This window comes from Pseudoliparis swirei, chromosome 9, assembly GCF_029220125.1.
Source record: "Pseudoliparis swirei isolate HS2019 ecotype Mariana Trench chromosome 9, NWPU_hadal_v1, whole genome shotgun sequence".
NCBI lineage: Eukaryota > Metazoa > Chordata > Actinopteri > Perciformes > Liparidae > Pseudoliparis > Pseudoliparis swirei.
In genome coordinates, this window is record NC_079396.1 from 196,811 (window position 1) to 224,436 (window position 27,626).

The 27,626-nt window shown below is 49.8% G+C and overlaps 3 protein-coding genes and 1 long non-coding RNA gene across 6 annotated transcripts in view; 1 reads left to right on the forward strand and 3 right to left on the reverse strand.

Moving 5' to 3' along the window:
* Nucleotides 1-27,626, forward strand: part of LOC130199299 (plasma membrane calcium-transporting ATPase 3-like) — a 218,478-nt gene that overhangs the window by 24,977 nt on the left and 165,875 nt on the right. Inside the window, exon 5 of one of the 3 annotated variants that reach the window (XM_056422668.1) lies at nucleotides 6,062-7,715. The exons of the other annotated variants lie outside the window; for them this stretch is intronic. Coding sequence (XP_056278643.1) covers nucleotides 6,062-6,424 — 363 coding nt within the window. The 3' untranslated portion in view covers nucleotides 6,425-7,715. Of the gene's footprint in view, nucleotides 1-6,061; nucleotides 7,716-27,626 lie in introns of those variants that run through there. 3 annotated transcript variants of the gene reach the window in all.
* LOC130199306 (uncharacterized) lies at nucleotides 18,862-19,590 on the reverse strand. Its single transcript, XR_008832795.1, has 2 exons — nucleotides 19,429-19,590; nucleotides 18,862-19,167 (listed from the first exon to the last, which is right to left on the reverse strand). It is a non-coding gene; the product is annotated as an uncharacterized LOC130199306 (long non-coding RNA).
* On the reverse strand, nucleotides 19,665-24,404 carry crebzf (CREB/ATF bZIP transcription factor). Its single transcript, XM_056422675.1, has 3 exons — nucleotides 24,248-24,404; nucleotides 19,851-20,376; nucleotides 19,665-19,750 (listed from the first exon to the last, which is right to left on the reverse strand). The coding sequence occupies exons 2-3, from the start codon at nucleotides 20,345-20,347 to the stop codon at nucleotides 19,702-19,704; spliced, it is 546 nt and encodes a 181-aa protein (XP_056278650.1). The 5' UTR covers nucleotides 20,348-20,376; nucleotides 24,248-24,404; the 3' UTR covers nucleotides 19,665-19,701.
* Nucleotides 24,711-26,941, reverse strand: las1l (LAS1 like ribosome biogenesis factor). Its single transcript, XM_056422664.1, has one exon. The coding sequence runs from the start codon at nucleotides 26,831-26,833 to the stop codon at nucleotides 25,175-25,177; it is 1,659 nt and encodes a 552-aa protein (XP_056278639.1). The 5' UTR covers nucleotides 26,834-26,941; the 3' UTR covers nucleotides 24,711-25,174.

A 27,626-nucleotide genomic window follows, 5' to 3' on the forward strand; every position in this document is an offset into this window, starting at 1 on the left:
GCGAACTGAAGCTTGTCCGGGTTCAAAGCGATGCCCGACCGGCCGATACGCGTCAGGAAGTCGATGGTCCTCCACCAGTGTTGCTCCAGGTCGGTGTCATAGTGGATGGTGTCATCCACACTACGTTCCTGCGTTCAAAGTCCGAGAGGATGGCGTCAAACCGGCGGTTGTAGCCATCCCTGATGACAGGAAACCTTGTGGTGCCCTGGTGTGGCGCCACCGGCGAAGGGTGTGATGAAGGTAGTGAGGTGGCGATCCGACTCCGCCAGGGGAACACTGTGGTAAGCCGTTCAGGCGTCCGTGGCGGTCTTCCAGGTGCCCGCCGGGATACGGCGTGCGAGGTGGGCAGGGACTCAGTGGCGAAGGTCTCACGTTGGCAGAACTTGTTGAGGGGAGAGGTCCACGGTCCTGCGGGGAACCGTCGTGCTTCCGGTGACTACCATACGATGGCACCACGTAACTGGCTCGCCATATGGCGCGTTCAATGACTCCAGGGCCTTCGTCCGCGGGAGGTCATCGTGGACCCTCCGCTGCCAGTGTAGAGCACGGTGGCAGCGGTGTGGCATGCCTTAGGCGTGGCTGCGGGGTCCACGTGCATCTCGATGGCGGTCCCTCCATGCTTGGTAGTGCCCGATGGGGGCACGTGTTGAACGTCGACGAGGCATATCTCCCGGTAGCCAACCTTTCATCGTTGTTGTTCTCCGGCGTACAAGCAGCAGTGCTGCGGGCGCCGGGGGCCGTGCGCTGAGGACATGAGCACTGGGCGTCCTGGGGCCATCTGGCCCCACGCGGCGCCGTTAGTTGACCTCGTCGCATTGACGGACAAAGGCTGGTCTGCCGTGTCAGGGCTACGCCTGTCCTTGGGCCCCCCTGCAACGTCGTCCGACGGGAAGTTCACGGGCAAGAGGCCGAGGTTGAGCAACGACTCGTAGGAGAGGTACATGGCCTGGACTGAGCTGCTCACATATACCATGGAGCGGCAGGATGTAACCACGCCCCCGCTGCAGGTCGTCGAGAGCCTAGCGAAGAACGCTCCTCGATGGCTATAGGGGCGGTTGGCGGCCGACAGGCTGAGGCTGACGGGTCGCAGGTCGTCCGCTCGAAACCGCAGGCCAGGAACTCCTCCAGAGACCAGAGGTCCGACTGCGCGCCAGTGTCTGCGACGGCGGATATCCGAGCTCCATCGGCCGAGCCCCGGTTGCTGGTGCCATCCCTCAGCCCGGCTGGCATGTCCACCGAGATGGTAATTAATGCTCGGGGGTGGTCTCTCAGCCTGGCTCGTCTCCATTCGCCCTTGGAGAAGATGTGGTGCTCGAGTCTGATAAGTGCAGGCCTGTTGACACATCCATGCGGCGTGTGGGCGGCGTCGGCGATGGCTCCCAGCGGCGTAGGCCAGGGCGGGCTCCAGCTTGCACCGATGAGACCTGGGAGATCAGCTCCGACTCCATGGCGGCCTGTTGACCGTCGGGTGGCGACTGCTGGCGCCTCTGTTGTCGGCGGGCCCTGTAGCAGCCGATGCACACCTGGTGAGGCTTAAGATTCCACCCAGAGGCCCCTCCGTGAAGGCGTTAAAGACGCTCTTACATTCTGGGCACGAGGCTCGTTTAGCCCTATCCGCAGGGCCCGGGGCGGGGCTCGTCTGTGGAGTCGTCTTCAGGCGCTGGAATGACGACATGGCTGACAGAGAGGAGGACGGGAGGCGTTCGGGCCATGTCTTTGTTCTCGCCGAGTGCAATAACGTCGTTAACTGGTTTGACCAGGATGTCAGGTGTCCCAAGCGTCTCGCGGCGTATGTCCGGGTCATAGATGCCATTTAGCAGAACATCACGGATAATGTGGTCGGTATAGTCCACGTCCCTACCACACTCGCATACCGCATTATATGCGCATGTCTCTGCTTTACCCCGCACTCTGGCAGCGAATGCGGAATGTCTCGTCGCGTTCCTGGCGTAGCTGAAGTAGCTCGGTGCGCAGGACACATGTAGCGACAGGGATGACAGCTAGGGATCGCATGACGGTGATTAGGTCTGGCAGGGGTCCGGAGGCGGCATCGGGGACGGCTTTCAACAGGCTGTCTCAAGTAAAGGCCCAGCGCACTGAAACAGCTGGAAGGGGCCTGGGCATCCCTATGCCTGAACCGGCGCGAATACGTTCCAACGGCGGATGAACACGTTCCATTCCTCTATTGACACGCCCACATCAACTTTGGGCCGATCGAGTCTCGGGCCTCGAGGGGTTGGGGCCTGGGCGCAGCGGCCATGACAGGCCCTGCGTGCTGGTCACTAAATTGATGAATTGTCAATCCTGCAGCGACAAGTGCTTCAGACAAGTCTCCGGTTTAAACTCGCGGCGGGGCAGGGCATCCAACAACGACCATGGTGTCTTCATGAAGAAACACACTCCTCAATGTCAGTTTAAGGGTTTAATGACAGAGATGAAGACACCCTGAAACAGACAGTGCAGCAAGATGAGCTGACAAAGTATTACAATTATGCATGTAATAAATACCGTAATACACATATACAAATAACGATATACGGTATATGCACATTAACTAATAACGTAAACAGTTCTCACATGAATGAGTGGGTGAACATCTCGCCTCGGTGGAATGGATGAATGACGAGACTAAACGGACGCTGACATTAACGGAAGGCAGCGTGGCATATCGGTCAGGTAATTAGACGCTGCCCTCTAGTGGCGGTACACTCTACACATTGTGTAGCATCTTACATTGTGTAACATCTTACATTGTGTAACATCTTACATTGTGGAACATCTTACATTGTGTAGCATCTTACATTGTGTAGCATCTTACATTGTGTAGCATCTTACATTGTGTAACATCTTACATTGTGTAGCATCTTACATTGTGTAGCATCTTACATTGTATAACATCTTACATTGTGTAGCATCTTACATTGTGTAACATCTTACATTGTGTAGCATCTTACATCTTACATTGTATAACATCTTACATTGTGTAACATCTTACATTGTGTAGCATCTTACATTGTGTAACATCTTTTCATATATATATTTATATATATATACATGTTGAACCAGGTGTGTTTGTTTTCTTTCGATTGATGTCGTGCTTGTGTTGCGCAATAAAGGGAGCATATTCTTTGTTTCTCCTCCATACGGTTTGGTACATGTACTCCAGATGAGATACACAGTTCCCTTGTGTTACGGTTTCAAAGACTTCCCCGGTGTTATTGTTACTGTATATGCCTTAAATAACGGTCAAACCAGTGGTGTATAGTCGGAGGACATTACGAGGTTAAAGGGTTAGGTAAATTGGGCTTTATTGGGTTTAGATGCAGAACCGTACTAGGGTTGGAAACTGGGCCATCCCACTCAACTTGTTGCCTGTGACTAGTGCTGGATACTGGACCAACTGTGTGAGCCCCAGGTGCACAGAAAGTAGATCCTTAAACCCAACAACAACACGGCATATTCCATGTAGATTAGCTCTTCCTATGGTGTTATGTCAGGGTTTATGAATATTATCATTAAACCTAGCTGTACACAATTATCAGAAGGCCGTGGGACCCTGGGGCGCGTGTCTCCTCTGCCGCTGTCCGGTTGAGAGTTGGTCCTGGGAGGCGGGCGTCAGCTGTCCAGCGTTCTGCTGAGATTCAAACATTCACCTCCGTCGTGGTCGTCGTGAAGGACTCTTGGTCTCGCCGCCCCAAACTCCCTGATGACCTCCCCGGCCCCGTGGCGATGAAGCAGCGGAAGTCCCGCTCGGCGTCCTCGAAGGCCACGAACCTCGACCTGCGGCTCCGAGCAGGCCGGCGGCGCGATCTTGACAGCGTCATGCAGCTCCTTGCGAGTTGGCGCCGCCGCGGGAGAGCGTCCTCTATGGGAGTGTCTCCTCTGGGCTCCGGGACGGTATTCTCCTGTGACCTTTGTGATCCTGGACCTCGGGGTTCGTCGGCAGCTCCGACGAGTCCTGGGGCTCTGGGTCCGGCAGCTCCGACGGCTCCTGGACCTTATTTATTCGTCACTCACAGGACACCGAGCAGACCGCACAACACGTGCCTCTGCTCACCTCCCTCTCCACTCTCGAGTGGCAGCTTTTATAAGGGTGGCCTCGGCTGCTGAGTGATTGCCAATCACCAGCAGCCGAGGCCAAATCAGACACAGCTGCCACAGCAGGTTTTTACAGTCCACAGGAGAGCTGCGATGACACCAGGGATGTGGCTCTTTGAGGAGCCACTGTTTGGGAGCAGCTACATCTCATCCCAAGCCCTGACGTCGGTCAGCCTGAGATCTAGACTGAGAGGCCGGCTGTGTGAAGCTGGGTCATCTCATGAAGACCTCCATCCCTCAGCAGAATCCGGTCCGCAGGCAGGCTGCTCAGGCTGGGTGGAGGAGGTCTGTGCTCTCTACCAGAAGCCCTTAGAGCATTTGTTGAGGACCCCACTATATTCAACCAATGGGATGATGAGTGTGAGTATGTCTTCCCACCTCTGGTGGTCTGTCCTGCTTTGGACAGTGGAAGGAGGAGGAGGACATCTTGCTGTCCCTGAAGACACCCCAGTTGGGGGAGTTTGAGTCTCTGGGGAGGAAAGCAGTGTACCAGATCTCTGTGAAGGTTTCTAACCTGCGTTCTCTGGAGGGTGTGAGGGTGTCGAAGTGGACAGGTTTTTTTGGCAGGGGATCCTCCCCAGGGGGCAGTTGGCGGTCCCTGTACAAACCCCCTGTGGACAAAAGGACAGGAGACCTCCAGTGGAGGATTGTACATGGGGCCAAAGCTACGAACCGGTATCTGGTGCACCTGGATCCGGGCTCAGGAGATGGCTGTCCTTTCTGCTCTCAGGCAGAAACTATCCACCACTTGTTTGTGGAGTGCTCCAGACTGGTCAGACTTTTCAGTCGCCTGCAGGCATGGTATCAGGGCTTAGGGGAACTTTTCTCTTTTCGCCTTTTTATTTATGGTCCGAACTATTCCCAAAAAAACAAAAATGTGCACACACTAATCAATTTCCTCTCAGGACTGGCCAAACTGGCAATTTGGAAATCCAGGAAAAACCGCGTCAGAGGTTCAGGGTCAGAAGACGCAAGTCTGATGCTGACGGGGCTCCTGACCGCTCGGCTCAGGGGGGAGTTTGGTTTTTACCAACTAACAAACAAAACAGAACTCTTTGTGACATGTTGGGCGCTAAAGGACGTCCTGTGTTCAGTCAGAGGAGACGCTCTGGTTCTGAACTTATGAGGTGTTTTTCTTTACTAATGTTTTCTTGTTGATGTTTGTTTGTTTGTTTATGCATGATTTAGTTTTATAATTTTTTGATGAACAGTATAACTGTAACCTGAATGAATGAAAAATAAAGACACCTAGACAATCTCTCTCTCTCTGTCTCTCTCTCTCTGTCTCTCTCTCTCTGTTTCTGTCTTTGTCTCTCTCTCTCTCTCTCTCTGTCTCTGTCTCTCTCTGTCTGTCTCTCTCTCTCTCTCTGTCTCTGTCTCTCTCTCTCTCTGTCTCTCTCTGTCTCTCTGTCTGTCTCTCTCTCTCTGTCTCTCTCTCTGTCTCTCTCTCTCTGTCTCTGTCTCTCTCTCTGTCTCTCTCTCTGTCTCTCCCTCTCTCCATCTCCCTCTCTCTCTGTCTCCCTCTCTCTCTCTCTCTCTCTGTCTCTCTCTCTGTCTGTCTCTCTCTCTGTCTCCCTCTGTCTCTGTCTCCCTCTCTCTCTCTCTCTCTCTGTCTCTCTCTCTCTGTCTCTCTCTCTGTCTGTCTCTCTCTCTGTCTCCCTCTGTCTCTCTCTCTCTGTCTCTCTCTCTGTCTCTGTCTCTCTCTCTGTCTCTGTCTCTGTCTCTCTGTCTCTGTCTCTCTCTCTCTCTGTCTCTCTCTCTCTCTCTCTCTCTGTCTCTGTCTCTCTCTCTGTCTCTGTCTCTCTCTGTCTCTCTCTCTCTGTCTCTCTCTCTCTCTCTCTGTCTCTCTCTCTGTCTGTGTCTCAGCTGGAGGACAATGCTCTGTGTCTCCCATGTCTCTTCCTCCCTCATTTGCATACCTGACTCCTCCCTTCCTGTCTCCCGGTGCTCCTCCTCCTCTCAGATGCGCGTGGTGAAGGCGTTCCGTCGTTCTCCGTCTGAGGGGTGGGAGAAGCCGGAGTCCCGCGGCTCCGCCCACGACTTCCCGGCCCACCCGGAGTTCCTCATCAACGACCTCATCCACAACATCCCGCTGATCGACGACACCGACGTGGACGACGAATCAGAGCTCAGCAGATACCAGCACCTGCACCCGGCCCTCCCCCAGCCCCCGGCCCGGCCACGCCCCCCCGGCCCCTACCGGCAGCACAGCCTCCCGGTGACCCCGTGCAACCGCAACAACAACAACAGCAGCTCAACAACCAGCCGCTGCAGCGACGCCGTAACCCCCGGCAACCGAAGCCCCCCCCCCACACCCCCACCATGACAAGCCGGTGAAGCCCTCTGCCCCTCACCTGGCCCGCCGCTAATGTGTGGAGACCTCCTTATAACTGAGCTGAACGTGGGGGGGGGGGGTGGGGACACGACTATGACATTTTCATTCAACACGGGAAGGAGGGAGGGGGCCGACCCGCCAGCCCCCCCTCCCCCTCCTGTGGAGCCCGCCTAACAGGCTCAGGTCTGCTCTCGCCGGGTGGGCCTGAGTGGCGGTGGTTTTCGGGGGGGGGGTCCTTCAACGCTTTAGCAGAACAGGGCCACGCCCCCCGTTTCTATTGGTGTGCATCACTAGTGCTGTCGTTACTGGCCCCGCCTCCTTTTATCACCACTTTAACTTCATAAGGACACATTTATTTATTTTACATTATTTCTGCTCCTCTTTCGATGTGTTGATTACATGTATATATATATATATATACATGCATATATACATGTAATGTATATATATCTACACTACCGTTCAAAAGTTTGGGATCACCCAGACAATTTCGTGTTTTCCATGAAAACTCACACTTTTATTTATCAAATGAGTTGCAAAATGTATAGAAAATATAGTCAAGACATTGACAAGGTTAGAAATAATGATTTGTATTTGAAGTATTAATTTTTCTCTTCAAACTTTGCTTTCGTCAAAGAATGCTCCTTTTGCAGCAATTACAGCATTGCAGACCTTTGGCATTCTAGCTGTTAATTTGTTGAGGTAATCTGTTGAAATGTCACCCCACGCTTCCTGAAGCACCTCCACAAGTTGGATTGGCTTGATGGGCACTTCTTGCGGACCATACGGTCAAGCTGCTCCCACAACAGCTCAATGGTTGAGATCTGGTGACTGGCCACTCCATTACAGACAGCAAGCTGCCTGCTTCTTCCCTCAAGAGTTCTTCACAATGTGGAGGTGTGCTTTGGGTCATTGTCCTGTTGGAGGAGGACATTGGCTCCAATCAAGCGCTGCCCACAGGGTATGGCATGGCGTTGCCAAATGGAGTGATAGCCTTCCTTATTTAAAATCCCTTTGACCTGGTACAAATCTCCCACTTTACCAGCACCAAAGCAGCCCCAGACCATCACATGACCTCCACCATGCTTGACAGATGGTGTCAGGCACTCTTCCAGCATCTTTTCACCTGTTCTGCGTCTCACAAATGTTCTTCTGTGTGATCCAAACACCTCAAACTTGGATTCATCTGTCCAGAACACCTTTTTCCAATCTTCCTCTGTCCAATGCCTGTGTTCTTTTGCCCATACCAATCTTTTCTTTTCATTGGCCAGTCTCAGATATGGCTTTTCTTTGCCACTCTGCCTAGAAGGCCAGCATCCCGAGTCGCCTCTTCACTGTCGGCGTTGACACTGGCGTTTTCGGGTACCATTTAAAGAAGCTGCCAGTTGAGGACCTGTGGCGTCTATTTCTCAAACTAGAGACTCTAATGTACTTGTCTTCTTGCTGAGTTGTGCACGGGGCCTCCCACTTCTCTTTCTGCTCTGGTTAGAGCCCGTTTGTGCTGTTCTCTGAAGGAGTAGTACACACCGCTGGAGGACATTTTCAGTTTCTTTGCAATTTCTCGCATGGAATAGCCTTCATTTCTAAGAACAAGAATAGACTGGCGAGTTTCACATGAAACTTCTTTTTTTCTGGCCATTTTGAGAGTTATCGAACCCACAAATGTGATGCTCCAGATAATCAACTAGCTCAAAGGAAGGCCAGTTTTATAGCTTCTCTCATCAGCAAAACAGTTTTCAGCTGTGCTAACATAATTGCACAAGGGTTTTCAAGGGTTTTCTAATCATCCATTAGTCTTCTAAGGCGATAACACAATGTACCATTAGAACACTGGAGTGATGATGGAAATGGGCCTCTATACACCTCTGGAGATATTTCATTAGAAACCAGACACTTCCACCTAGAATAGTCATTTACCACATTAACAATGTAGAGAGTGTATTTCTGATTGATTTAATGTTATCTTCATTGAAAAAAACAATGCTTTTCTTTGAAAAATAAAGTCATTTCTAAGTGATCCCAAACTTTTGAACGGTAGTGTATGTATATGTATATACATATACATATATATACATTACATGTATATATACATGTAATGTATATATATATATATGTATATGTATATACATTTATATACATATATACATGTAATGAATATATATATGTATACATTACATGTATATATATACATATATATATTTATATATACATATATATGTATATATATGTATATATACATATATATATGTATATATACATATATATGTATATATACATATATATACATATATATGTGAATATATATACACATATATATACGTATATATATATGTGTATATATACACATATATATATATACGTATATATACATATATATATACGTATATACACATATATATATATTTGTGCTGTGAAAAATAACGCGTTAACTCAGTTAATTCAATTACAGGTTTAACTAGTTTTGTTTTTTTACGCATTTAACGCATGCGCAGAATGAGCTTCCAATCCGTCTGTTGTTGGTCGTCGGGACGAAAAAAAAGTCACTTGCAAAATGAGCTTCCAATCCACCACTTCAATCTGAACTCTGTCCGCTCTCATGCAGACGGTCTGTTCATCGGTAATGATCCTTCCGCAGGTTCACCTCCGGAAACCTTGTGACGACTTTTACTTCCTGTAGATCAGGGTCTCAACACGTCGATCGCGACCTGCCAGTCGATCGCGGCGTAGTGTCGGTAGATCAATGACATTAAAAAGATCGGCCCGCCCCCTGACATGTTCTCTAGAGCACGTCTTTGTTCTTTTATTAAACTAAACGTCTGTTGTTGATCGTATCTCCACAGCAGCATGTCATTTCTGTCTCTTCGCGTTGCGTTAACACTTATCGATCTCCGTCTCGCGCCACAGAGCTCCGTCGCGCATCGGACCGAGCAAAAAAAAGTCACTTGTCAATCTGTCCACCTGTCCGGGCCGGTGAGGTTTCAGCTTTGCAGCGGTGTCCCCGCCGTCCCTTTCATCACGGCCCAGTTCATGAAGGAAACCCACACAGTCAGTTTGCCTCAGCAGCTGCTAGAGGAAGACTAGAGGCCTTTAGATTGTATCATGGTGGAGTTAATGGTTGACAAACAAGAGAAACATGTTCTGTTTAACCTCCTGTTACCGTTACATTTACTAACATATTTTACCCTCGGGGTCAATTTGACCCCAGCAATTAAAACCTCCAGAAAATTATTAGAATTAATATTGCTTCCCAAGTTTAAGTGTGAGGTACTTTATGTTTGTTTGTTGACTACCTAAATAGCCCTTTAAATAAATAAAAAAGTTGATATTTCTGATATGTTTGACACAGTGAAAAACAGCCTGGGGTCAAATTGACCCCAAAGAACACCGACATTAAACATTGAATGGGGTCAAATTGACCCGAAAGGTAACAGGAGGGTTAAACATTCTGTTTCGGATGAAGATGTATTAATGTTCCATATGGAAGAAAACTGCTAAATAACTGCTGAGTTGCAGCACCATTGTATAGAAGAATGTATAAATGTATATATCCGTCTTTTGTCATAAATCTCTATGTTCTCACAAAATATACCGAGAATATCGGTAATATGTGATTAATCATGATTAATCCACAAAAACCTGTGATTAACCCGATTAAAAATGTTAATCGTTTCACAGCCCTAATATATATACATATATATATGTATATAAATTACATGCATACATATATGTATAAACATGTAATATACATGTATATACATATATGTGTGTGTGTGTGTGTGTCTGCTTTATGTTTTGGAAGCATTTCCCTTTAAATGCCATCAAAGCCAATGCACAGGCGATGGCCCTTTAAGACTCTGCCCTCAGTGTCCTCTGTCCCCGGAGGACAGAGACGGTTACGTTGTTTTGTTGTTGTTTTGTTGTTTTGTTATTATGTTGTTGCGTTCCATCATTTCTACTGTTTGATGTCTAGAAGGTGTTAGTGTTCAGCTTTAGGCCTAAAGCCCTCAATCAGGTACAACATGTCAGAGCGCCGCGTCATGTGACGTCAACCAGCTGAGTCATGTGTCAGAGCACCGCGTCATGTGACCTTCAACCAGCTGAGTCATGTGTCAGAGCGCCGCGTCATGTGACGTCAACCAGCTGAGTCATGTGTCAGAGCACCGCGTCATGTGACGTCAACCAGCTGAGTCATGTGTCAGCGCCGCGTCATGTGACGTCAACCAGCTGAGTCATGTGTCAGAGCGCCGCGTCATGTGACGTCAACCAGCTGAGTCATGTGTCAGAGCGCCGCGTCATGTGACGTCAACCAGCTGAGTCATGTGTCAGAGTGCCGTGTCATGTGACCTTCAACCAGCTGAGTCATGTGTCAGAGCGCCGCGTCATGTGACGTCAACCAGCTGAGTCATGTGTCAGAGCGCCGCGTCATGTGACGTCAACCAGCTGAGTCATGTGTCAGAGCGCCGCGTCATGTGACGTCAACCAGCTGAGTCATGTGTCAGAGCGCCGCGTCATGTGACGTCAACCAGCTGAGTCATGTGTCAGAGCGCCGCGTCATGTGACGTCAACCAGCTGAGTCATGTGTCAGAGCGCCGCGTCATGTGACGTCAACCAGCTGAGTCATGTGTCAGAGCGCCGCGTCATGTGACGTCAACCAGCTGAGTCATGTGTCAGAGCGCCACGTCATGTGACCTTCAACCAGCTGAGTCATGTGTCAGAGCACCGTGTCATGTGACGTCAACCAGCTGAGTCATGTGTCAGAGCGCCGCGTCATGTGACGTCAACCAGCTGAGTCATGTGTCGTCAACCAGCTGAGTCATGTGTCATTGCGCCGCGTCATGTGACGTCAACCAGCTGAGTCATGTGTCAGAGCGCCGCGTCATGTGATGTCAACCAGCTGAGTCATGTGAGGAGATTGGTACCATTTCAATGTCTAAGGATGCTACAATGGCTTAGCTTAGCATAAAGTATGGAAACTGCTCCTGTGGCCAAACCTGCCTCCAGCATCTGTCAAGCTAACGGATGACAACAGCTCGTCCCATTGGACGAAGCAGAAGCTGAACGTACCTCGACAGGTGTCGAGTCCTCGATGGACGTATTCAAATGTCGTGGTTAATGCGTTCTGAACACAGGTGCTATGCTAATAGCTGCAGGTAGATGCTACCTCCAGAGACCAGATGTTTCCCCTATAGAAGCTATGCTATGGAAGTCGAGCTAGCATGTGGTATCAATCTTCTGGAAGCACATGACCTGATTCTAAACACGGCCGCGCCGGCCTCCACATTCCATACATTCCAAACAGCCGCGTCACATCCCAGACGTGCGAGCGCCGCCTGTATCCCATAATGCACTTGGCACCAGATGCCCCCCCCCCCCACTATGCAACTGCTGGTTCTGTTGAGCTCCTGGGAACGCATCACCTGTACAGAACCTGGTCCTCTTCATCATCTTCATCATCTTCATAGCCACCACCCTTTCGGCGTGGGCGGTGATGTCATCGGTCCGTCTGTCTGAAGCATGCATCCGTCTCTTTATGTGTACATCATTTGGGACACACACACACACACTGACACACACACTGACACACACACACACACACTGACACACACTGACACACACACAGAGACACACTGACACACACACTTACTGACACACACACACTGACACACACACTTACTGACACACACACAGAGACACACTGACACACACACACAGACACACACAGACACACACTGACACACACACTTACTGACACACACACAGAGACACACTGACACACACACACACACACACACACACACACACACACACACACACACACACACACACTGACACACACACAGACACACTGACACACACACAGACACACTGACACACACACACAGACACACACACTGACACACACACAGACAAACAAACACACATGCACAAAGGCACAGACACATACATGCACAAACACACACAAACACACACATGCACAAACACAGACTCACAAACACACATGCACAAACGCACAGACACACTCACACAAACGCACACAGACACACACACAGGTGTAAATTCTCCGTCACGTTGCATCATGAAGGAAAACATGTGAAAGAAAATATATATTATATTTATCAACATTATAAATTGTACAATTGCACCAACTGTACAGATCAGAAGTCTCTGATTGACAGGTGCCCTTTGATTGACAGGTGCCCTCTGATTGACAGGTGCCCTCTGATTGACAGGTGCCCTTTGATTGACAGGTGCCCTCTGATTGACAGGTGCCCTTTGATTGACAGGTGCCCTCTGATTGACAGGTGCCCTCTGATTGACAGGTGCCCTCTGATTGACAGGTGCCCTCTGATTGACAGGTGCCCTTTGATTGACAGGTGCCCTCTGATTGACAGGTGCCCTCTGATTGACAGGTGCCCTTTGATTGACAGGTGCCCTCTGATTGACAGGTGCCCTTTGATTGACAGGTGCCCTTTGATTGACAGGTGCCCTCTGATTGACAGGTGCCCTTTGATTGACAGGTGCCCTCTGATTGACAGGTGCCCTCTGATTGACAGGTGCCCTTTGATTGACAGGTGCCCTCTGATTGACAGGTGCCCTCTGATTGACAGGTGCCCTTTGATTGACAGGTGCCCTCTGATTGACAGGTGCCCTTTGATTGACAGGTGCCCTCTGATTGACAGGTGCCCTCTGATTGACAGGTGTTGTGTTCGTTTCATTTTACTTTCTTTTGATCTCATTTCTGTGAAGAGAGGAACAACAACATGGAAGAGCTGATTATGATTATTATTTTAGGTTTTCTCCTTCAGTGCTCCACTGAGGGGGGTCTCTTAAGACCAGGACCTTGAAGTGAGAGAGGGGTCTCTTAAGACCAGGACCTTGAAGTGAGAGGGGGGTCTCTTAAGACCAGGACCTTGAAGTGAGAGAGGGGTCTCTTAAGACCAGGACCTTGAAGTGAGAGGGGGGTCTCTTAAGACCAGGACCTTGAAGTGAGAGAGGGGTCTCTTAAGACCAGGACCTTGAAGTGAGAGGGGTCTCTTAAGACCAGGACCTTGAAGTGAGAGAGGGGTCTCTTAAGACCAGGACCTTGAAGTGAGAGGGGTCTCTTAAGACCAGGACCTTGAAGTGAGAGAGGGGTCTCTTAAGACCAGGACCTTGAAGTGAGAGGGGTCTCTTAAGACCAGGACCTTGAAGTGAGAGAGGGGTCTCTTAAGACCAGGACCTTGAAGTGAGAGGGGGGTCTCTTAAGACCAGGACCTTGAAGTGAGAGAGGGGTCTCTTAAGACCAGGACCTTGAAGTGAGAGGGGGGTCTCTTAAGACCAGGACCTTGAAGTGAGAGAGGGGTCTCTTAAGACCAGGACCTTGAAGTGAGAGGGGTCTCTTAAGACCAGGACCTTGAAGTGAGAGGGGTCTCTTAAGACCAGGACCTTGAAGTGAGAGGGGTCTCTTAAGACCAGGACCTTGAAGTGAGAGGGGTCTCTTAAGACCAGGACCTTGAAGTGAGAGGGGGGTCTCTTAAGACCAGGACCTTGAAGTGAGAGGGGGGTCTCTTAAGACCAGGACCTTGAAGTGAGAGAGGGGTCTCTTAAGACCAGGACCTTGAAGTGAGAGGGGGGTCTCTTAAGACCAGGACCTTGAAGTGAGAGGGGGGTCTCTTAAGACCAGGACCTTGAAGTGAGAGAGGGGTCTCTTAAGACCAGAGACTCTGTAAACAGGGACCAGGAGATCCAGATGGACCTGGTTGAGATCTAAAGGACTGGCCGGTGGAGACCACTAGACCAGGAGGATGGGGGGTCTCGGCCCTCGTCGTCAGGCTGCTCTCGTAGATCTGCTTCATGTTTACTGCCATGTGTCACGACTCATCCTGTACGACGCCACACACTGTGGGACTACAAAGACCAAAAAAAGACAAAACATGGAGACCATTGAGTATATTAAAGAAGTACCTGCCTGTTATTTAAGCCAATAAATATCTATATATGAGAAAGAACACACCTGTATACTGTAGACTAAATCTGTATGGAAATCTAAGAGAATTTAATGGGAATTAAGTCCAACACCTTTTGTCTGTATGAAAGAAAAAAACACATCAAAATAATCTACAATAATAACTTTGACAAAGTCTGTGTGGTCCTGTGTGGTTTGTTCACCAAGAAACACGACACCGTGCAGCCTTTATTCTGAAGGTGTTCTACAGGTAGGTACAGTGAAACACGACACCTGCCTGCTTTTATTCTGAAGGTGTTCTACAGGTTACAAAACATTCATGCATTCAGCTCTTCAGGAATCTAATGTTTCTATGGGAGTTAGTGCAACTCGATTGTTTATGATGTTCATGTTCTCTTCAAAGTCTGCAATTAAAGTTCATTTCTGTACCGTTGTGATGTCACAACTTTACCGACCATGTTAGTTTTAAATGTGAAGGTGAATGACATCAGCTGACCAACAGGCTGTTGCCTAGCAACTGTTCCTTTAAGACCCCAAATCAGAGCTGAAGACGGACCAGCTCACCACAATATGAAGCAATGAAATTCTTAGTTCATGACTAAGACGACACAGAATACAGTGTACTGGCCCTTTAAACGCGGTGACGACACAGAATACAGGAGTACTGGCCCTTTAAACGCTGTGACGACACAGAATACACGTGCACTGGCCCTTTAAATGCGGTGACGACCCAGATGAAAATACAGGTGTATTGGCCCTTTAAATGCTGTGACGATGCAGAATACAATGTACTGGCCCTTTAAATGCTGTGACGATGCAGAATACAATGTACTGGCCCTTTAAATGCTGTGACGATGCAGAATACAATGTACTGGCCCTTTAAACGCTGTGACGACGCAGAATAGTGTACTGGCCCTTTAAATGCTGTGACGACTTAGAATAGTGTACTGGCCCTTTAAACGCTGTGACGACACAGAATACACGTGCACTGGCCCTTTAAATGCGGTGACGACCCAGATGAGAATACAGGTGTATTGGCCCTTTAAATGCTGTGACGATGCAGAATACAATGTACTGGCCCTTTAAATGCTGTGACGATGCAGAATAGTGTACTGGCCCTTTAAACGCTGTGACGACAGACTTCATGAATGTGTTTCCCAGCTGTGACGGATGTGTTGTGATCACATGAACAGCATCAGTCACGTGATGGGGAAGATCAATTGATTCTTGACCACGAGCTCCTCAGGAGGTCACCAGGAGCTCCTCAGGACGTCACCAGGAGCTCCTCAGGAGGTCACCAGGAGCTCCTCAGGACGTCACCAGGAGCTCCTCAGGAGGTCACCAGGAGCTCCTCAGGACGTCACCAGGAGGTCACCAGGAGCTCCTCAGGACGTCACCAGGAGGTCACCAGGAGCTCCTCAGGACGTCACCAGGAGCTCCTCAGGAGGTCACCAGGAGCTCCTCAGGACGTCACCAGGAGCTCCTCAGGAGGTCACCAGGAGCTCCTCAGGACGTCACCAGGAGGTCACCAGGAGCTCCTCAGGACGTCACCAGGAGCTCCTCAGGACGTCACCAGGAGCTCCTCAGGACGTCACCAGGAGGTCACCAGGAGCTCCTCAGGACGTCACCAGGAGCTCCTCAGGACATCACCAGGAGGTCACCAGGAGCTCCTCAGGACGTCACCAGGAGCTCCTCAGGACGTCACCAGGAGCTCCTCAGGAGGTCACCAGGAGCTCCTCAGGACGTCACCAGGAGCTCCTCAGGACGTCACCAGGAGCTCCTCAGGACGTCACCAGGAGGTCACCAGGAGCTCCTCAGGACGTCACCAGGAGCTCCTCAGGAGGTCACCAGGAGCTCCTCAGGACGTCACCAGGACGTCACCAGGAGGTCACCAGGAGCTCCTCAGGACGTCACCAGGAGCTCCTCAGGACGTCACCAGGAGCTCCTCAGGACGTCACCAGGAAGTCACCAGGAGCTCCTCAGGACGTCACCAGGAGGTCACCAGGAGCTCCTCAGGACGTCACCAGGAGCTCCTCAGGACGTCACCAGGAGCTCCTCAGGAGGTCACCAGGAGCTCCTCAGGACGTCACCAGGAGCTCCTCAGGACGTCACCAGGAGCTCCTCAGGACGTCACCAGGAGGTCACCAGGAGCTCCTCAGGACGTCACCAGGAGCTCCTCAGGAGGTCACCAGGAGCTCCTCAGGACGTCACCAGGACGTCACCAGGAGGTCACCAGGAGCTCCTCAGGACGTCACCAGGAGCTCCTCAGGACGTCACCAGGAAGTCACCAGGAGCTCCTCAGGACGTCACCAGGAGGTCACCAGGAGCTCCTCAGGACGTCACCAGGAGGTCACCAGGAGCTCCTCAGGACGTCACCAGGAGCTCCTCAGGAGGTCACCAGGAGCTCCTCAGGACGTCACCAGGACGTCACCAGGAGCTCCTCAGGACGTCACCAGGAGCTCCTCAGGACGTCACCAGGAAGTCACCAGGAGCTCCTCAGGACGTCACCAGGAGGTCACCAGGAGCTCCTCAGGACGTCACCAGGAGCTCCTCAGGACGTCACCAGGAGGTCACCAGGAGCTCCTCAGGACGTCACCAGGAGCTCCTCAGGACGTCACCAGGAGGTCACCAGGAGCTCCTCAGGACGTCACCAGGAGCTCCTCAGGACGTCACCAGGAGGTCACCAGGAGCTCCTCAGGACGTCACCAGGAGCTCCTCAGGACGTCACCAGGAGGTCACCAGGAGCTCCTCAGGACGTCACCAGGAGGTCACCTCTTACAGCAGCGGACCAGCCCTCGTGGGCTCTGGAGACGTTGAGGTCAGACCTCACCTGGTCTCACCTCACTGGATCCCCGACATCGTGTTTCACCTTCTCGCCGCATTACGCAACACGGAGACAACTTGAGATGTTCTACGTGTCGTCCTCGAGCGCCCCCTGGTGGCCCCGAGGGGAGGCGCGCTCCTCCGAGGCTTCATATCAACGCGTCTACAGCCTGCTGCGCTTTGTGCTCTTTGCTTGATACCATTGTAGATGTAATGTTGACATGCTCGCACTATGTTGTTTGTCTCATGTAAACAGCCAAGTTAAATTCTGTCTCACATGTGATGACGTCATAATTCGTGCGCATCTCTCGTTGTTCGTGAATGTTCCTGAGCGGTTGACCAGCTGCTGAACGAGGAGCTCGTCTCTCCACAGGAAAACATTCATTCTACATCGGATTTGCATAATCTGTACTAAAACATTTGTATAACTAGAATGGGCACTCGGTAGAGCGCATACCTTCGCATATCACAAGATTGGGCATTGAATTATGAACATTTTGGCATTATTTGCATGCCAATTGGATATAAATTGACTGCGCTATGGTAAAAAGAAGATTTTGACCTGTTCATAACCTTGACCATGACCTGATTGATCCCAAAATCTAATCAAATGGTCCCCGGATAATAACCAATCATCCCACCAAATTTCATGCGATTCGGTTTAATACTTTTTTACTTATGCGAATAACACGCATACAAATAAATAAATAAATACACGGCGATCAAAACATAACCTTCTGCATTTTCAATGCGAAGGTAAAAAAGTACATTAGTCTCCACTGGTTGCCTGGCAACTGGACTCCAGGAAGTGTCCAGACCCCTCAAAATGTGTATCTATGCACTATGAATTCTTCATGCTAAGCTAACTAGCTTCATGCTAACAGGAGTGGTAGATTGTACCTGTATCGGTTGCCATGGGGACCAGAAACCAGGACCTGAATCTAACCCTAGTGGCTGCTGGGAACCCTCAGGAGTCACAGACCCGCTTTACATCAGGCTGAAGGGACCCCAGCCCCTCATGATTATAGATTATTACATACGAGCCGTTTCACAGGACACATTCAGCGTGGCACGGTCAAGAACTGGCTGTTTAATAATGGAATAAAAGGGTTAGTTCAGATGTATGAGCTACTTCTCCATGTTTAATGTACTGCTGTGGAGATTATATCTAGATAGATATAGATATATCAATATATATACACACATGTCCACAGCCCTCTGGTGCTCTCTAGCTGCCTCCGTCAGATTGACCCTCCTGTGACCTGTGACCTGTGACCTGTGACCTGCTGGCGTTGAGGGAACACAGACTGGAGCTCTGCTTGTGTTGTCGTGCGGACCACCGTCTACTGGAGGTGCATTGAATATTAACTCCATACGATTAACCAGCACTATCCCGTTAACTCCTTCCACTTGAGGAGATCGTGGCACCACGCGAGCAGAACCAGCACCGACTGGACCGAGCCGCCGGCCGTTTTCACGACTACTGTGAACGCGGCCGGCGGCTTGAAGGGACTCCACATGGGCCGGACTACTCCCTGTGGGTCCCGCATACTGTCCATCAAATGAGGCGGTGGTCATGTGACCCAAACGCTCAGGGAAAGAAAGCTTGCTGTTCAGAAAGAGAAAAAGAGAAGCATTAATATCAAGAGTACACAGTTGATCAGAGTAACTCAAACATCAAGTTGATTTATTCATTTGCCTCAAACAAGAGGTCTTCATATTATATACACATCTACACGGAGTTACATAAAAGCTGGCATTAAATCAGAAAGTCTTGGATTTACTGAATACAGTAAGTCAATATTTACAGGACAGATGATCTCTGATCACATGATGAGCAACAGCTGCACCCAGAAATGAAAATAAAATAGGATGACGCATACCAGTTGTGACCGATACTACCTTTAAAAAAATACCCGGCCACGTAGCTGCAGCGAGTCCGTCTCCAGCTCCACCAGCAGAGCCGCTTCAGCATAAAGAGAGACAGGCGGCGCTAAATGAAACATTCTTTGAACAACGGCGCCGCTTCACAAAGAGATCCAACGGTTAACATCGCTTCTGGTTTGGCATTTCCAATGAGGCGAGATCTCTTTGTGGAGCTGCACCGTCAACATGCAGCAACTTCAACTCAGGGAATGTGGATGAAATCATTTCCTACAACAAGCTGTCAAAGAACTGCCAAGTACTCCAGTCAGAGGGAGCTGCAGCCCGGGCCTCGGGTCCTTACCATGAAGAGGAGTTCAGACCCGTGCCTTCCCGCATGGTGGGCCTGACCTAGAAGACACTGGGACAAGGTTTAGCTCACGGGTCCGCCACACACACAGCTGTGAACTACGTCAGCGTTGCTCCAGAGTCTCAATACCTGAAAACAGAAGTACTTGACCCTACATGTTGATCGATGCGCTCGCACTCTCTGCACACTTGGTGCAGAACTCCACTGAGACGTGGTTCTGGTCCACGTGCAGACAGACGCCGCCCGCTGTCTCTTTCTCCTCCACGTTCACGCGCTTTCTGGGCAAGGCGTAGTCGTGGTCGTTCGAGTCGCACCCCTGGAAAAGCGAGGAAGATAATTTCATCCCATTCACACCGCTCAGCCGGGACAAGAGCTGCGCTAACATGCTCTGGTTGGCCAGCACGGCCCTCAGGTACCTGGTCTCATCTTCCAACTCCTCCACCCTCTTGGTCAGCTGACCGTTCTCCTGGCGCAGCGCCTCGTTGGCTGTCGACAGGACGCCCGCCTTCTTCTCCAGGCCGTCCACGTATTCTTTCTTCCTGAGACGATTCAATCGGGCAGCGACGGCGTTCTTGTTGATCGTGCGGTTCGACTGGCTCGGCCTCGTCTTCGGCCTCGAGGCGGACGACGTCCGATCTGGAGATGAAGCTCTTGAAGCCTCCGCCTCTGAATCGTGGTCGTTGGTGCCGAATCCAAGATCGGCCAGCTCCATATCAAAGAGCGAAGAGGCCGCATCTCTTCCGAGGGTCCAGTTCAAGTCTTCAATCCCAAAGAGGTCATCGAGCGCCACTCCGGCCGTGCCATCGGAGGGGAAACCCTCCGCAGGACTCGAGAAGTCTTCCAGCCGTTCCACCACGGCGACCTCCAGAGGCCGAGCGGCGTCGCTCACGGGGCGACTTCTCCTGGTGATCATCGTGCTGCGACAGGCAGAAGAGTCTTCACCTGAAGACACACACACACACACACACACACACACACACACACACACACACACACACACACACACACACACACACACACACACACACACACACACACACACACACACACACACACACACACACACACACAGTTACACTAACACAGTTACACTAACACAGTTACACTAACACAGTTACACTAACACTGTTACACTAACACTGTTACACTAACACTGTTACACTGACACTGTTACACTAACACTGTTACACTAACACTGTTACACTAACACTGTTACACTAACACTGTTACACTAACACTGTTACACTAACACTGTTACACTAACACTGTTACACTAACACTGTTACACTAACACTGTTACACTAACACTGTTACACTAACACTGTTACACTAACACAGTTACACTAACACAGTTACACTAACACTGTTACACTAACACACTGTTACACTAACACTGTTACACTAACACTGTTACACTAACACTGTTACACTAACACTGTTACACTAACACTGTTACACTGACACTGTTACACTAACACAGTTACACTGACACTGTTACACTAACACTGTTACACTAACACTGTTACACTAACACTGTTACACTAACACTGTTACACTAACACTGTTACACTAACACTGTTACACTAACACACTGTTACACTAACACTGTTACACTAACACTGTTACACTAACACTGTTACACTAACACTGTTACACTAACACTGTTACACTAACACAGTTACACTAACACAGTTACACTAACACAGTTACACTAACACTGTTACACTAACACTGTTACACTAACACTGTTACACTAACACACTGTTACACTAACACTGTTACACTAACACTGTTACACTAACACTGTTACACTAACACTGTTACACTAACACTGTTACACTAACACTGTTACACTAACACTGTTACACTAACACACTGTTACACTAACACTGTTACACTAACACTGTTACACTAACACTGTTACACTAACACAGTTACACTAACACAGTTACACTAACACAGTTACACTAACACAGTTACACTAACACAGTTACACTAACACTGTTACACTAACACTGTTACACTAACACTGTTACACTAACACTGTTACACTAACACACTGTTACACTAACACTGTTACACTAACACTGTTACACTAACACACTGTTACACTAACACTGTTAGACTAACACACTGTTACACTAACACAGTTACACTAACAGTTACACTAACACAGTTACACTGACACTGTTACACTGACACTGTTACACTGACACTGTTACACTGACACTGTTACACTAACACACTGTTACACTGACACTGTTACACTGACACTGTTACACTAACACACTGTTACACTAACACTGTTACACTAACACTGTTACACTAACACTGTTACACTAACACTGTTACACTAACACTGTTACACTAACACTGTTACACTAACACTGTTACACTAACACTGTTACACTAACACTGTTACACTAACACTGTTACACTAACACTGTTACACTAACACTGTTACACTAACACTGTTACACTAACACACTGTTACACTAACACTGTTACACTAACACACTGTTACACTAACACTGTTACACTAACACACTGTTACACTAACACTGTTACACTGACACTGTTACACTAACACTGTTACACTAACACAGTTACACTAACACAGTTACACTAACACTGTTACACTGACACTGTTACACTAACACTGTTACACTAACACTGTTACACTAACACTGTTACACTGACACTGTTACACTAACACTGTTACACTAACACACTGTTACACTAACACTGTTACACTAACACACTGTTACACTAACACTGTTAGACTAACACACTGTTACACTAACACACTGTTACACTAACACTGTTACACTAACACTGTTACACTAACACAGTTACACTAACACAGTTACACTAACACTGTTACACTGACACTGTTACACTAACACTGTTACACTAACACTGTTACACTAACACTGTTACACTAACACACTGTTACACTAACACTGTTAGACTAACACACTGTTACACTAACACTGTTACACTAACACACTGTTACACTAACACTGTTACACTAACACTGTTACACTAACACTGTTACACTAACACACTGTTACACTAACACTGTTAGACTAACACACTGTTACACTGACACACTGTTACACTAACACTGTTACACTAACACTGTTACACTGACACTGTTACACTGACACTGTTACACTAACACTGTTACACTAACACAGTTACACTAACACTGTTACACTGACACTGTTACACTGACACTGTTACACTGACACTGTTACACTAACACTGTTACACTAACACTGTTACACTAACACAGTTACACTAACACTGTTACACTAACACTGTTACACTAACACACTGTTACACTAACACTGTTACACTAACACAGTTACACTAACACAGTTACACTAACACTGTTACACTAACACTGTTACACTAACACACTGTTACACTAACACTGTTACACTAACACACTGTTACACTAACACTGTTACACTAACACACTGTTACACTAACACTGTTACACTAACACTGTTACACTAACACTGTTACACTAACACTGTTACACTAACACACTGTTACACTAACACACTGTTACACTAACACAGTTACACTAACACTGTTACACTAACACTGTTACACTAACACTGTTACACTAACACACTGTTACACTAACACTGTTACACTAACACACTGTTACACTAACACTGTTACACTAACACTGTTACACTAACACAGTTACACTAACACAGTTACACTAACACACTGTTACACTAACACTGTTACACTAACACAGTTACACTAACACACTGTTACACTAACACTGTTACACTAACACAGTTACACTAACACTGTTACACTAACACTGTTACACTAACACTGTTACACTAACACACTGTTACACTAACACTGTTACACTGACACTGTTACACTAACAGTTACACTAACACAGTTACACTAACACTGTTACACTAACACACTGTTACACTAACACTGTTACACTGACACTGTTACACTAACACACTGTTACACTAACACTGTTACACTGACACTGTTACACTAACACTGTTACACTAACACAGTTACACTAACACAGTTACACTAACACAGTTACACTAACACACTGTTACACTAACACACTGTTACACTAACACACTGTTACACTGACACACTGTTACACTGACACACTGTTACACTGACACTGTTACACTAACACTGTTACACTGACACTGTTACACTAACACTGTTACACTAACACTGGGGCGGCTTTAGCTCAGTGGGGTAAGAGGGCCGTCCTACAACCGCAGGGTTGTGGGTTCGATCCCCGCTCTCCCCATTAGTTGCGAGTCGAAGTGTCCTTGAGCAAGGCACTGAACCCCCAGTTGCTTCCCGGGCGCTTCACCGCAGCCCACTGCTCCTTAATAACCAAGGATGGGTTAAATGCAGAGAACTAATTTCCCCTTGGGGATTAATAAAAGTGTATATTCTTATTCTTACACTGACCCTAGGTCATGAGCTTCTCCACAGGCCGCACCGTCCTCCACCTGGACGGCTCTGCGGTGACCGACTGACTGACTCACGCGGTCACTTCTGGTCGCATTCAGCTGCTTCACCTGTACAGGTGTAGCTAGCTGACGTGTAGAGGTGTAGCTAGCTGACGTGTAGCTAACTGACGTGTAGAGGTGTAGCTAGCTGACGTGTAGAGGTGTAGCTAGCTGACGCTCGCGCGCACGGTAACTCGAGCTAACGACGCCACGAGCCGCTAACCAGGAGCTAGCTACCGAATGACGCAGCAATGTCTTTAACGGCCCAGAATGAACCAACAACTCACCGGCTGGTTGAATATAAACGTCTTTTAACACGAACCGAGCGGAAGCTCCTGTAGCGCCGTCAGAGAGCCGTCAGAGAGCCGTCACGAGGCGCTGCAGCCGTTACCCGCTCACGGCCTGAGGAACGCAGGAGCAATGGCGCGCTTCCGGGTGAAGGGGCTGCGCACGCACTTCCTGTCACATGACCAACAATACAAGTCCCGCTGATCTAGGATCAGTGAACTGATGACACGCGCGTGTCACTGGAGTCAATAAATCAAAGCTTCGTGAACTGTTGCCTCACATTGTTTACAGCCGTTTAGAATACGCCATGTTGGATTGTGCTTTAAGATGTTCGTTATATTCAAAGTCTTCTTTTAAAGAGATATAGGTTCATATGTCTTCAGAATGTAAGTTGAGCAGTAACAGAACCAACAGGACGCGAGACTTCTGCTTCAGTTCACCGCTCCAAGAATCACAGCCAAATTACATGGATAGAAAAATGCTTTATTGACCATAAGTGCACCGAACAAAATGTGTGACAGCAGCTGGGTTGCATGTCTGCACTAATTCCACCTATTACAAATAGTGTAGACAACAAAGGGTTTTACGAGTGCTTTAATATTAGCTACTCCTTTTTTATGAACACGTGAATCTTTCTGGTCTATCAAAACTTATGGCCTGGAAGTGAGTAGAAGAAGTCAGCTTGGGCTCTGGGAAACTATTCTAACATTTCATTAATTGAGAACATAATGTGTGATCATTAAAAATGCCACACATGAAACTCGACCTCCCTTTTTGGAAGCAATGACGTCTCCCCGCCGACTGGCGGATGCTAACATCTTTCATCGCTCAACAAGCGACTCGGTTCTGAAGTTGACCCGTTTGGAGAGTTGAGTTTCTTTGAAACGTGTTCCAGAACCAGCGTTACTGATGGGCCCGCCTCACGGTCAGAACAGGGTCAGTCCCGACTTCATCTTGTTGACGTCGCTGTGGTTCCACAGGAGCCCGTCGGCGGTTCTCAGGGGCGCCGAGCCTCCCGGGACGTGGTGCGGAGCCTCCAGCTCCACCGGCTGGTCCACCACCGTCATGGTGGAGTAGCGCTCCACCATGAGGCGCGAAGGGTCGTCCGACTGGCCGGGCACTTTCCCCAGAGGATAGTTCTTCCACGACACCTTGTCGGCGCACAGCTGCCACGCAGAGCCCCGGAGCCCTTTGACCTTCTCCGCCTGGCCGTCCGGGGACGCCTCGCCGCGCTCCGCCTCGGCGCGCCGCGCGTGCCGCAGCTCGTCGTGCAGGCTCTCCAGCGTGTAGATGGGCCGCTGTCTCGGCCGCGGGTCGGACTCGCGGTGCGCGCCCTGCGTGTAGATGGAGCACAGCTGGAGCAGCTTGTGCCGGGTGTCCAGGGGGAGGGGGTGCTCCATGTCGTCCAGGATCAGCTGCAGCAGGCGAGGCGTGCTGGCGCACGGCGCCTCCAGGCACGCCGACAGCAGCTGCTGCCACCGCAGCTGGATGCGGTTCACAAAGACCCGGTCCTTCATGCGGGCCTTCCTCTGCCCCTTCGTCTCAAAGTGGAATTCAAATGTGTTGCTGTTGCAGACGATGATCTCTGAGATCCAGGCGGCGACGTAGAAGGCCCTGCTGCGCGCGCCCGGCTCCCCGGAGAGCGGCTTCAGCTCCACGAACAGCTTCTCCAGCAGCAGGTGGATGAAGGACGCGGAGAACAGGCTCTTCAGGAGCGGCAGCCAGAAACGCAGGAAGGCCGGAGCGAGCCGGGGCTCGGCGGCGGCGTCGCGCTGGTCCGAGGCGCCGCCGCAGCCCAGCGTGTGCAGCTGCTCCGCCGTGGGCACCAGGAAGCCGTCCTCCAGCAGCACGTCCACCAGCAGCTCCCCGGACTGCAGCGCCAGCAGCTTGAGCTCGCCCAGCAGGCGGCTCGGGTCCTGGTCCTCGGGGGGCCCGTCCAAGGCCTGGAACTGCGCCTTCTCAAAGGAGATCAGAAGCTCCCGCGCGGTCCTGTAGGCCTCCATCTCCTTCTGCCGGGCCAGGAGCTCGTCCCCGTGGCGCTTCAGGTTTTCCTCCTCCTCCTCCTCCCCATCAGACTCAGAGTCCCAGTCCTCATGAGGCCCTCCTCCCAACTGCCTGGACCAGTACTTCTGCTGGAGCCACTCCAGAACCACCTTGCATCCCTTCCGACACCACGGTAAGGTGGGCAGCTTCCTGTGCGTGACGTCGTGCCGCAGGTTGACCACCCACTCCGGGATGTCCAGGTTCCCCGCCAGCCGCCTCAGGGGCCGCGCGGTCCGCCCCTGCTGCCGCTCGGTGATCAGATTCACGAACCGAACCAGGCCGGCTCCGTACAGCAGGACCAGGTCCTCCGCGTCCAGCTGTCCGGACCGGTCCAGCACCTGGCAGCGCACCAGGTCCGCGGTGCAGTCCACCGCCACCGGGGAGCTGTTGGCGTAGCGGCCCCTCCACGCGGAGACCCGCTGCAGGGCGAACCTCTGCAGGGCGGAGTCCTTGGAGTACAGGTACTCCAGCACCTGGTCCCACTCCGCCTTGTTGGCCCACGCCACCACATGGCGCTTCTTCTCGGCGCTCTTCTTCTTCATCGCAAAGGTGGCCGAGGCGCGCGCGACGTGCGTTACCAGGCAACGCAGAGCCGTTCGACAGAGAGCGGCTCCTCGAGCACCACGACGCACGAGCTAGATGTCAGGAGGGGAACCACAGCGGCGCATCCCGGAAGTGACGTGTTTAGAATCCTTTCTGCTTCACTACCGCCACCTGGTGGAGGGCGGGAACGCTGCAGCGGTCACGTGTTCCTCATACGCGATGTTCTCCTCAGGAACATGAGATATTAGAACGTTAGAACGGGTTGTTAAAGTCCAGAGAGCTGATGATGATGATGATGATGATGATGGTTGGTGTCCTCTGGTTGATCACATATGATGATGATGATGATGATGGTTGGTGTCCTCTGGTTGATCACATATGATGATGATGATGATGATGGTTGGTGTCCTCTGGTTGATCACATATGATGATGATGATGATGATGATGGTTGGTGTCCTCTGGTTGATCACATATGATGATGATGATGATGGTGGTTGGTGTCCTCTGGTTGATCACATATGATGATGATGATGATGATGGTTGGTCTCCTATGGTTGATCACATATGATGATGATGATGATGATGGTTGGTCTCCTCTGGTTGATCACATATGATGATGATGATGATGGTTGGTGTCCTCTGGTTGATCACATATGATGATGATGATGATGATGGTTGGTCTCCTCTGGTTGATCACATATGATGATGATGATGATGGTTGGTGTCCTCTGGTTGATCACAGATGATGATGATGATGATGATGATGATGGTTGGTCTCCTCTGGTTGATCA